General features: G+C 39.7%; 2 protein-coding genes across 3 annotated transcripts in view; one reads left to right on the top strand and one right to left on the bottom strand.

Annotated features, from left to right (window-relative positions):
• The window catches only part of entpd3 (ectonucleoside triphosphate diphosphohydrolase 3), a 257,655-nt gene that overhangs the window by 198,572 nt on the left and 45,604 nt on the right, over nucleotides 1-13,479 (bottom strand). The window lies entirely within an intron of this gene.
• Nucleotides 1-13,479, top strand: part of LOC148063041 (RNA-binding motif, single-stranded-interacting protein 3-like) — a 193,078-nt gene that overhangs the window by 154,402 nt on the left and 25,197 nt on the right. For both annotated transcript variants that reach the window (XM_087812117.1, XM_087812118.1), the window contains exons 6-8: nucleotides 3,108-3,187; nucleotides 7,804-7,910; nucleotides 11,272-11,315. In XM_087812117.1, the coding sequence (XP_087668243.1) occupies nucleotides 3,108-3,187; nucleotides 7,804-7,910; nucleotides 11,272-11,315 (231 nt within the window). The remainder of the gene's footprint in view (nucleotides 1-3,107; nucleotides 3,188-7,803; nucleotides 7,911-11,271; nucleotides 11,316-13,479) is intronic.

Here is a 13,479-nt window from a genome sequence, read left to right as displayed (position 1 = left end):
AACTGGTGTCAGGATATTTAACTCTCTACTTTAAATATCCTGATGCTAATCCGTAGCGTGTTTTTCTTCTTGTTTGCTTTTTATTTTATTTTTTTTCCGTTTTTTATTTCTATTTTATTTTATTTTTATTCTATTTTATTTTGTTAATAGTGTCAATTTCTAATTTTGTAAATAATTTGTATATTTTTAAGATAGTTTTTATTTTATTTTGTATTATCTCTTGTACTATTTCTTTCTCCTTGCACTTTATTTTCTTCCAACTGCGCTGTTGTGAAAGTGTGTTTCCCCTCTGGGGATGAATAAAGCCTTTCTATTCTATTCTATTCTATTCTATACTACACTGTCACAACACCAGAGTCAAGTACTGGACAATACTACACATATATACTTGTTACTACACTGTCACAACACCAGAGTCAAGTACTGGACAATACTACACATATATACTTGTTACTACACTATCACAACACCAGAGTCAAGTACTGGACAATACTACACATATATACTTGTTACTACACTGTCACAACACCAGAGTCAAGTACTGGACAATACTACACATATATACTTGTTACTACACTATCACAACACCAGAGTCAAGTACTGGACAATACTACACATATATACTTGTTACTACACTATCACAACACCAGAGTCAAGTACTGGACAATACTACACATATATACTTGTTACTACACTATCACAACACCAGAGTCAAGTACTGGACAATACTACACATATATACTTGTTACTACACTATCACAACACTAGAGTCAAGTACTGGACAATACTACACATATATACTTGTTACTACACTATCACAACACTAGAGTCAAGTACTGGACAATACTACACATATATACTTGTTACTACACTATCACAACACCAGAGTCAAGTACTGGACAATACTACACATATATACTTGTTACTACACTATCACAACACCAGAGTCAAGTACTGGACAATACTACACATATATACTTGTTACTACACTATCACAACACCAGAGTCAAGTACTGGACAATACTACACATATATACTTGTTACTACACTATCACAACACCAGAGTCAAGTACTGGACAATACTACACATATATACTTGTTACTACACTATCACAACACAAGAGTCAAGTACTGGACAATACTAAACATATATACTTGTTACTACACTATCACAACACCAGAGTCAAGTACTGGACAATACTACACATATATACTTGTTACTACACTATCACAACCTCCAGAGTCAAGTACTAGACAATACTACACATATATACTTGTTACTACACTATCACAACACCAGAGTCAAGTACTGGACAATACTACACATATATACTTGTTACTACACTATCACAACACCAGGGTCAAGTACTGGACAATACTAAACATATATACTTGTTACTACACTATCACAACACCAGAGTCAAGTACTGGACAATACTACACTAAATATGGTGTTGTATCCTCACTCAGACTTGTGTGTCCAGTGACTCGTGTGTTGATCTTCTCAGTTACACACATTATAAAACAGTCGGGTCTTCATTCAGGGTCAGCAGCTCCTCCAGGAGAACCAGACCCTGAACCCCGAACACAATCTCTCTGATCGTGAGTTTCTATCTCACTGAGCTGCTCTTGCCAAGCAGGCAATTAGTCCCGGAGCCGTGATTGGACGGCGCCGCTGAATGGATCCGACAAAGAGAACACGACTCACAGCAGATCTCAGTGGAAGCAGCTTTTTAACGGACAAAGGCGAGGAAACCCCGAAGAAAAACCATCGCGGCTCAACCCTGCGTGTCGGGGATTTGCCTCACAATCCATAAGAACAAATCGTTCAGTGTTCACAGATGATTGTGGAGTTTGAGATGATGGATCCGATGAAACACCTCAAACTTCCACTGAAACTCTAGTCTGAGACCGTGGTTCTCAAAAAGTTGTCCTCTTTTGTAGGACACGACCTTGTTTTCCATCGATAAGATACACTCAAGATACTTGTATTTCCTCAAAAATCACCATCGGCCTAATGTATCATTCTGGTTGTACTTCCTGACCTTCAACTGGTTTAATGTAGTACACACATCTGTCCCAAACTGTTTCAGTACCACTTTGATAAACTACCAAGCTGCTACAATCCATAGTTTTACTCCATGATTCCCCTAGTATTACTCTGCGAGGCTCAGTAGTATTACTCTGCAAGGTCTCATAGTATTATTCTGTAAGCTTCAGTAGTATTACTCTGCAAAGTTTTTATATTATTACTCTGTAAGCCTCGGTAGTTTTACTCTGCAGGGTATCAAAGTATTACACTGAAGGTTCCTTAATATTACTCTGTGAGTCTCAGTAGTATTACTCCGCAAGACTCCATAGTGTTACTCTGTAAGGTTACAAAGTGTAACACTGTAAGTCTCAGTAGTTTTACTCTCCAAGATTTCAAAGTATTACTCTGAAGGCTCCTTAATATTAATCTGTAAGTCTCAGTAGTATTACTCCGCAAGACTCCATAGTGTTACTCTGCAAGGTTACAAAGTATAACTCTGTAAGTCTCAGTAGTATTTCTCTGCAAGGTGCCATAGTATTACTCTGGAGGCTCGGAAATATTACTTTACAAGTCTCAGTAGTATTGCTCCGCCAGTCTCTGTTTTACACGTCCCAAGGCCGGGTATTATTACTCTACACAGAACTGTTGTATTACTCTATAAAACTCGTATAACTCGGGGAGTCTCCATGGTATTTCTCGTTAGTAATACTACAAAGGCACGTCACGCTAATTGTACCTAAAAGAGCGACAGATACAGCAGTAAGAGGTATTTGTACCAACACTTTTGTAATTATTGGTTTTGTTAACAAAGGACAATTAGCATATGAAGTTTTACTCGAACAAAAATGTTGTTTATGTTTGTCTGAGAATAACAAACATAAACAAGTTTTATTGTCATTTATTCAAGTTCGAGTTTTTATCGTCAAGAAAACACTTGAACCGTCACCAGGAGTCGCTGCTTCAGGATCACATGAGAAACTAAATAATTCAAGGAAGTAATTGAGACATAAAACTAGAGTTTTAATCGTGAATGGAAGGAAACTTTAACATTTCTTCTCGTCTTTCTTTCTCTCAGGATGGAATCGACAGAAAAGTGCGACGTCGTGATTCAAAACTTCAACGGGAAATTCTTGAAAACTCCTCCAGGCATGACAGGTGAGCGAGGAGCTCATGGTCCTGCGGTTACACAACACTTTAATGGACGACAATATTGTTTTCGTGCGACACGAGCGTGGGTTGCTTTGCCGTTTGTCTCTCGCTTCACATAAAGGCTGTTGTTGTGTTTGTTCAACTGCGCGACCTTCAGATCGTTCGGTGATGTTTGTTATTAATTTTCAAACACTCCAGTGCATTATAATGCATCCATTTTATAGAGAACGCCCTCGGTGTGTTGCACTGTTGAGCTAATGGCTACGTCCGACAAAGTTTATCAGTCTGATAAGAACAACTTTTGTAAGACATTAAGAAGCAAATAACATCAAACATTATCAACTATTAGCCATGTTAATACTACTAATAATAATAATAATAAGTATTATGAGGATAATAATAATGATAATAATAATGATACATTTTATTCATATGATGTAATATTTTGATATTTTATTGTCTTCAGACAGTTTTTTTTACTCAGTACTGAAATACTGGGAGACATTTTCAAGTTATCAAGAAGATGAAACGAGAAACTGACACGACATGATATTTATCTTGTTTTGTAAAATAAAATGCAGTTACATTGTTCTGACACTGGGGGAGCCGTGAACCAAGTTTTAAATCCTACATATTAGTGCTTTAACTATACAAGAGTTAAGGTTTGTTTCTCGCTCGCACTGTACTCTGCACAACTAACGATGAATTCTATACATGAAAATGTAATCCCACAATGCATTGCAACAGAGTAAACATCTTTTTTGAACTCCTTTGTTAAATCTTTAGAACAGTTTTTATGGTGACAACGACCTTTTTAGCACTTTATCCATCAGATATTTCACGTGTTCAACTCAACTTAACACACGTTTGTTCATGAGTTGAATCTGAACTGATGCTTGTTTGATCTCATTCTGAGTCACAAACATGCTCTGAAAACCTCGTCTCTGGTGGTTTCGTCCAGCGCTGCACAGATCCAGGATCAGCGTGGACGTGGCGGCACATAAGGAATGTCGGGGGGCGGCGTGGAGTGAAGGGTCTCGTAATGAATGTGGTGGCAGAACAAGGACGGCTGAGGCGCCACTGAAAGTGACATTAAAGGAGGAGGGATGGAGATACACAGCCGTCAGATATAGATAGCAAGAAAGGTTGAGACGTACATGGAGAAAATGGAAATGAAGGACAGACGGCGAGGGTTCGGCGTCACGTCCTGGCAGCTTGATTTAAGAGCTGCAGCTGATTCACTCACTGGGGGCACGAGGAGAAACGGTGTTAGTTAGAGCTGCTTGTTGAAGGATCAACTGTTCGTTTACCTTCATTATCACAAGTTCATTCAGATGAAGCTTTTCTGCTAAAGATGGAGGTATAGAGGGATGGATGGATGTATAGAGGGATGGATGGATGTATAGAGGGATGGATGGATGTATAGAGAGATGGATGGATGTTTAGAGAGATGGATGGATGTAAAGAGGGATGGGTGGATGTTTGGAGAGATGGATGGATGTAAAGAGGGATGGATGGATGTAAAGAGGGATGGATGGATGTATAGAGGGATGGATGGATGTTTAGAGAGATGGATGGATGTAAAGAGGGACTAATAGATGTATAGAGGGATGAATGATGTATAGAGGGATTGATGGATGTATAGAGGGATTAATAGATGTATAGAGGGATGGATGATGTAAAGAGGGATGGATGGATGTATAGAGGGATGGATGGATGTATAGAGGGATGGATGGATGTATAGATGGAAGGATGGATGGATGGATGGATAGAGGGATGAATGGGTGTATAGAGGGATGGATGGATGTATAGAGGGATGGATGGATGTATAGATGGAAGGATGGATGGATGGATGGATAGAGGGATGAATGGGTGTATAGAGGGATGAATGTATATAGGGATGGATGGATGTTTAGAGGGATGAATGGATTTATAGAGTGATTGACTGATGTATAAAGGGATGGGTGGATGTATAGAGGGATGGATGGATGTATAGAGGGAACAAATGGATGTATAGAGGGGTAGATGGATGTATAGATGGGTAGATGGATGTATAGAGGGAACAAATGGATGTATAGAGGGGTAGATGGATGTATATAGGGAACAATTGGATGTATAAATGGGTAGATGGATGTATAGAGGGAACAATTGGATGTATAAATGGGTAGATGGATGTATAGAGGGAACAATTGGATGTATAAATGGGTAGATGGATGTATAGAGGGAACAAATGGATGTATAGAGGGATATTTATGGTTGTATGGGTTGATTTATAGAAGGATAGTTGGATGTATAATGTATATGTATAAATGGATATATGTATGTTAGGATTGATGGATGGATGGATGGATGGATGGATGGATGGATGGATGGATGGATGGATGGATGGATGGATGGATGGATGGATGGATGGACGGACGGACGGACGGACGGACGGACGGACGGACGGACGGATTGATGGATGGATGGATGGATGGATGGATGGATGGATGGATGGATGGATGGATGGATGGATGGATGGATGGATGGATGGATGGATGGATGGCTGGATGGATGGATGGATGGATGGATGGATGGATGGATGGATGGATGGATGGAGAGATGAAAAAATGATGAATGCATGGGAGAGGAAAGGATGGATGGATAAAGGTAAAAGAATGGATGAATGGATTACAGAGGCATAATGTATGGTTGGATAGAAGGAGGGATGGTAGAAAGATGGATGGATGTTCTTCTCATCACGTTACAGTATGAGTTTCAATATTATGGATCCTTCAAATCTAAGCCCATGGTCCTCAGTGGTTAATAAAAGCCAGGTCCTGGATCAGCGACGGTGGTCGATCAGGTGTGCGAGGATCGTTGAGTGATGTCTGCTCGAGCCTTCGTCTGATGGATCACAGGATCCTCTGAGTCAGATTTATGGACGAGCGACATATTTCTCTCCTGCTCGAACACATCCATCACATGACTGTCAACAGGAAGTCCTCAGAGTTTTCTTTATTCATCTTCCAAGTGTATTCTATCTTCATGACGAGAACGAAGGCGCCTGAACTCATCACTGGATGTTGGATGCATGTTGGATGAGCCGCGGGGGTCACATGAACAACAACATGAAGGTTGTAATCAGTGATCGGCTGCAGCTCTGGGATCACGTCCAAAGGTGATGTTGTTCCAGGCGTTCGGATCTTTCTGCTCCTGATTGCGACGAAGCTTCTCCAGACGAAAGCGAATGAATTATCTCTTCCTTCATCAGCGAGAACCTGAATGAATACAAAACAAACGTTGATTGAGCCTCAGACGTTTGTACAAAAGATCATTAGGATGATTCATGTTTTGTTCTCTGATTACAGCGAAGCATCCAACAAATACTTTCTTGTTGAGAGTCAGAGTCAGTTTGTGAGAAGTTTTATGTTCACTGATGCTGTAGTGAGGATCAGGGACGACACGTTTCTAGCCAGAGTGAGTGAACTGACTTTATAGAGTATATTGATGGATGTATAGAATGATGGATGGATCGATGTTTGGAAGGATGGATTGATGTATAGAGGGATGAATTTAAAGGGATATGGATGGATAGAAGGATGGATTTATAGATGTATGTATAGAAGGATTGGTGGATGGATGGATGTATAGAAGTTGGATTGAAATATAGAAGCATAGGTGGATGAATGGATGGATGTATAGATGGATCTGAGGATGTATAAATGCATGATGGATGGATGGATTAATGTATAGAAGGATGGGCGGATGGATGGATGGATGCATAACAGGATGGATGGATGTATAAATGGATGGATGTATAGAAAGATGGATGGATGTATAACAGGATGAATGGATTTATAAATGGATTGATGGATGTAATAATGGATGTATATGAAAAAGGTGGCAGGATGTATAAATGGATGGATGTATATAAGGATTGATGGATGTATAGACAGATGGATGGATGTATATAGGATGGATGTATAGACAGATGGATGGATGTAAAGACAGATGGATGGATGTATATAAGGATGGATGTATAGACAGATGGATGGATGTAAAGACAGATGGATGGATGTATAGACAGATGGATGGATGTATAGACAGATGGATGGATGTATATAAAAAAAAGGTGGCCGGATGTATAAATGGATGGATGTATATAAGGACTGATGGATGTATAGACAGATGGATGGATGTATAGACAGATGGATGGATGTATATAAGGATGGATGTATAGACAGATGGATGGATGTATAGACAGATGGATGGATGATGTTGCACCTGCAGTTAAGAAAGTAACTGAAATTATTTTAAAGACTTATTTAGCATTTAAGGTTTAAATCTCTTCAAAATTGTTCTTCAACTTTATTATTCATCACAAATTTAAAGTACATGTTTTAATTTGAAAACAGTTCTATCACATTTCCAAACAACATGTTTCAAAATAAAAGTATACCTGATAAATAACCTTTGTTTGGTCCTTCAGGTCGTCTGAGGTTTGTTTGTGTCTCACTTGATCTCAGTAACGTCGTCTCTCATTGGTCCAGAAATGTTTGTCCAGGATCTGAAACTGATGATCAGTGTTGTTCAGAACTGAACCTCCATCTCTTCTTCAACTGTCTTTGTCTGGTCCGCAGCCCCCGCGGAGCCGCTGCTGTGCAAGTTCGCGGACGGCGGTCAGAAGAAGAGGCAGACGCAGGTCAAGTATCCCCAGAACGGACGACCTTGGACCCGTGACGGAGAGGTGAGTCATGCTGACCCACGAGACTGCATCAGAACTGAAGGTCGGAGGTTCAGGTGGCTTTAGAGCCAGCGTGGCGTACCTCAGGGGTCAGTCCTTAGAACAAGATTATTTGGATCTAAAGTGTTTCGCTGAAGATCGTTGATGGACGTGTCGTCATGTTCGGAGCCCAATGTATAAATATATAAATATAAGAGCCTCTAATTTGAGGAGATCAATATAATGTTCATCATCTTCTGAACCAGGTAGTTTGTTAAGACCTAAAAATGTAAACAGTTGATGTTCTTGGATCTTTTTTCTGGTGAAGAAGTTTTTTTTTATTTTACAAACTGTGACTTTTTTCCTGTTGCAAACCGAAAAATGTTTTTTTAATGTGTGTCTCTCTCTGGAAAACAACAGATGTTTGTGATCGTCACATTTTTTCTGTCACAAACTGACCCCTGATCAGATCAAACATTTTGGGGACCCCTGGTTTATACCACATAGTTTGATCATAAATTAGGCAAATTTATTTCGTTTATTTGGTGTAAAAAACAACATTTTTATGATTTTATCTTGAATGTAGCCATTAGTGAGGTTTTAACAATGAGATATTTGGATTAATATCACTATAAACAGCTCATTAATATGACAGTATTTCACTATTTCCAGTAATAAACAGTCCAGGAAGAACATAGACTGTAAAGTCCAGGAGCCTCGTGTACTAAGAAGTTCGTAGATGTTCTACTGAATGCGTCCGAACTTAAATCCTGAAGATAAAACAGCCCAAGAATATTCACATGAATCTGTGCGCGGCAAGAATTTGCACTTTTCCTTCGTACATCAACATAGAATTAATCACAGACTTGTTCGTCCCTTTCCACGCCTCATTTACATATTTAAATCATATTTAAATGAGTCCCTGATTTTCCTCCCGGTGATCAGAACAAACAAATGAAAAAAACATGAATTTAAACTGGATTAACAGTTAATATTCATGCGTTTAAACCTGTGTGAACAAACTTTATTTAAACAGTGCAGACGAGCTCCGTGTTTTCAGCTTCTTTTATTTCTGCGGCTTCACTTTGATCAAAAATCTTCCTGACTTTTAAAAGTTGACTTGAAGCATCAGAATCATTTTCTTTGTTATATTTTAAAAACAAGCTCATAATTCCTTAAATTTTTTATCTGAAGCGTAAAATAGCGAATTAAAATATTTATTTTAAAATGATGGATGCTGTCTTAATTCTTAAAATAGAACTTCAGTTTAGTGAATGAAAACTTATTAATAATAATAATAAATAAATAATTATGTGTTAACAAATTATGAACTTTTTAGCTCTTTTGAGTGTTGATACTTTTGTGTAAAAGGAGGCTCAGCACGTTATTTGTGCATAAAACCCCTAAAAGGCTCCTGATATTTATAAATATCTGGATCCTCGAGCCTTAGAACTCCGATAATGTCCAAGAAAATCTGTGCGTCTGACTTTGTTGAAGCTCGAGGGACAGAAACAGGAAGTGAGAAAACAAAAATAAGAGCATGTGACGACCATTTCCTGTCTTTATTAAATTCAGCAAAAACGGTTGAAATCTTTCTCTTCATGAGAAGACGTTTCATGAGAAGACGTTTCATGAGAAGACGTTTCATGAGAAGACGTTTCATGAGAAGACGTTTCATGAGAAGACGTTTCATGAGAAGACGTTTCATGAGAAGACGTTTCATGAGAAGACGTTTCATGAGAAGACGTTTCCTCGTCTAACACACGGAAAAGCGAGATTCGTCATTTTCGCAGCAAATGGTGTTGAACTCCGTCTGACGGTTTCAGAGAAACTCTTCACTTCCTGTCGGCTGGTTCAGCAGAAGAAGATCCCGAGGCTGATTAGAAAAGAGCTTTTGAGCGAATGAAAGACGACAAGAACGTATTAAAGACGATCAACTCGCTTTTATTAAAGGCAGCGTTTTTCGCTTCTGTTCAAACGTTTAGACTCGAGATCCACGTTTAGATCCAGACGTGGCGTCGACGGCGAAGAAGCGATAATTTACAGAGGAAGTGAAAGTGAACGCCGTCGATGCTGACATTGCTCTCGACAACTTCTCGACAACATCACTCGCTCGCACACCGACGACACCAGTGATGTTCAGTGGAAGCAGATCCAAGGAAGTTAGAATCAGACGGACTCGGAGAAAGTAGCGAGAGCTGGCGACAGATAAAACGATTTCTATCCTAAATATTCTCTTGTTGACGCGTCGTTTATATTCCACGTGTTGTTTCTCACGCTGACTCAGCACAAATGTGGCGGTCATAATGTTACGGCTCATCCACAATGAGATGTTTGACTCCTCAGTGACTCCTGTGTCTTTTCCCCAATTTTAGGTTCAGTAAACACACACACACACACACACACACACATGCACACACACACACACACACAGACACACACACACACACCCCCACACACAAACACACAGACACACACACACTTGACACACAGAGACACACACACACGCACACACACAGACAAACACAAACACACAGACACACACACACGCACACACAGAGACACACACACACACGCACACGCACACACACAAACACACAGACACACACACACACACACACACACACAAACACACAGACACACACACACACACACCCACACACAAACACACAGACACACACACACGCACACACAGAGACACACACACACACGCACACACACAAACACACAGACACACACACACACACACACACCCACACACAAACACACAGACACACACACACGCACACACAGAGACACACACGCACACACACAGACACACACACACACAAACACACACACACACACACACGCACACACAGAGACACACACACGCACACACACACAGACACACACAAACACACACACAAACACACAGACACACACAAACAGACACACACTCGTGAATACAACACAAAAACTACAGCGAGCAGGCACACAAAAACACACAGTACAGCGATGAAAGAAAAGACAACCCGGCGCTCGCTGAAGGATCTGAATGTAGTTACACAATATTGTGTAGGATTGAAACACAAGCACTTTGAAAGAAAACACAAGAACATGACGTGTGTGTCATTTTGAGACGACGGATCAAGAATCTTTTACTTGAAAGTGTGGAAACTGATCAGGAGAATTATGGGATGTGTGTGTGATTCTTTTGTGTAGAATCCTCGCTTTTGTGTTTGTGTTCAAAGACGCACACGAAGACAGAGAAATTAATCCTTTGTTTTTACTACACAAACGCTGGCGTCCACTCATTGTTTGTGATCAGGAGGCGTGTGAGAAACACATGTGTGTGTAGTGAGTCAACAACACAACTCCTGACCTTTCACCCTCTCCTCCACAGCCCGGCATGACGTTGACCTACGACCCCAGCTCGGTGCAGAACGGGTGAGTTTCCTGCTCGTGGTTCAGCACTTCCTGTTGTAGCAGCTTTAACTCGACTCACCTGTCGGCCCGACACACCTGTGAGTGACTTTGATTGGCGGCGAGCTTTTGTCAGCAGAGATGATTTTCTTTATATTTCGCTTCACTTGCACAGTTTTCTCAATGATTTTAGGGTAAAACTGAATGTTAGCGACATCTTGTGTTTGTTGACTTTTGGGCGAATAGACTTAAAAACCAAGGCATCGACTGTATCCTCTCGTTCTCAGTCATCGCCGGGGTCAGATGGCTTTAATTCTTACAGTTACTGCTGCCACCTAGAGGCTGGAGGTTTCATTTCGACACAGAAATGCTGTAAATCTTTGCATGTTTCTTCCTAATTTAAACAAATATATAATCGTATTGAAATATAAACCATAAAACTACTAAATGATGGATCTGATCAACGCTGATGATGTTACTTACGTCTTTGTTTCCTTCTTTACAAAGTTTATTATTCAACAGCTTTGGGTTTACGTTACGCTTTGAGTTTTGGAATTTTCGACGGTAAATAACATAATAATACAAAAACTATTTTAGCATAAAAATAACACTTTGTAGTCAAATTTTATTTAAGTCTCAAGTTTTATTCAATATATAAGTTAAAATGAAAATGAAAAAAAACAATATTAGTTAGTTAGCATGTTCAAATTTGAATTGACTGTATCCTCTCGTTCTCAGTCATCACCGGGATCAGATGGCTTTAATTCTTCCATTTACTGCTGCCATCTAGAGGCTGGAGGTTTAATTTCAACAGAGTAAATATTAACATGTTACTTCTTAATTTAATAAAAATATATAATTATATTGAAATATAAACCATTAAACAACTAAACGACACACTGCTGTTGAATTCAGAAATAAAAATATGGATATTTTTGGGGGATATTGGAAGCATCATTTGTTTCTGACGCGCATGATTGGAAGTTTAAATATTTTATTATATGTTTATCATTTAATTCAGTCATTTCTTAAAATTGAAAAACATTTTTAACACATACTTTGATTTTCTGATTCCAATCATTCAAAAATAACATTTTTATTCCCAAAGATATTTTATTAAGTGGTCAATAAATCCATCTGTTAAATGCAATGTTTTTTTATTCCAAGTCTTTTAAATTCAATATAAAAATGTGAAAAAGAGTCACAAGACATTACCAACAGAGCAGTGAGCTACTGGATCGATCAGCCAATCATGCGACGCTTATGGTCATGTGACAACGTAGAAGCACATGATCCAGTAGCTCAGGGCTCTGTTGGTCATGTCTGGAGACTCTATTGTATATTGAATTTAAAAGAGTAGGAATTAAAAAATATTCAATTTCGAACATTTATTTTTCAATTATTGCAATTACAATATTGAACTCTATGTGTAAAAATAAAGAATCCTGAAAATATTCAATGTTTTTTTAATGAAAAAATGAAGGTTTCAACATCAATGATCTTCTGATCATGAATGTTGTTCGTCTTATTTCAACGTCTCTCCACTTACGAGACAAATCTTTCCGCTAACTTCCCTTTTTTTTTCATGGTCTGCTTTATAAGTGGAAGCTCTCACGCTCACACGTGCACACGCTCACACGTGCACACGCTCACACGTGCACACACTTAAACCCTGCGCGACCCCTGAGCCGAGGTCGCGGCGGCTCCTTGCGGCGCTGCTCGCCGTGATTGTGAAATGCTAATGTGGCTAATTAGCGAGGCGGTGAAGAGCGAGCGAAAGAGCTGAGTGGAAAGAAAGGAGGGCTGGTCGGGGGTCGAGGGGAGGACAGGAGCGAGAGCCGACCCCGGGGGTGGCGTCGACGGGAAGGCGGGTCTTCGTCAAGCGTAGCGTGGCGGGATCAAGATGCCGGAAACATGTGCGTCGACCATCACGACCATCAGTGGATCATGACTTCGTTCCTTCATCACGTTTGCACTTTGTTCCTCGAAGGTTTGCTCGAGTAAACGAAGCTGCCGGAGCGAGAAATGTGAAGAAAAAGACACGATCAAAACCATCATTGTTTTATCGAACCTCACGCCGTGAAAGAGGATTTTTTTTTACTTGAAACTTTGTCGACATTTAAGGCGAGAAATGACTTTAACTCTCGATCGTCTGCTGGCTTGAGACCTTTGCTCCTGCAAGAGTTTG

This window comes from Callionymus lyra, chromosome 17, assembly GCF_982586985.1.
Source record: "Callionymus lyra chromosome 17, fCalLyr1.hap1.1, whole genome shotgun sequence".
Classification (NCBI taxonomy): domain Eukaryota; kingdom Metazoa; phylum Chordata; class Actinopteri; order Syngnathiformes; family Callionymidae; genus Callionymus; species Callionymus lyra.
This window is presented reverse-complemented; position numbering and strand designations above follow the sequence as displayed.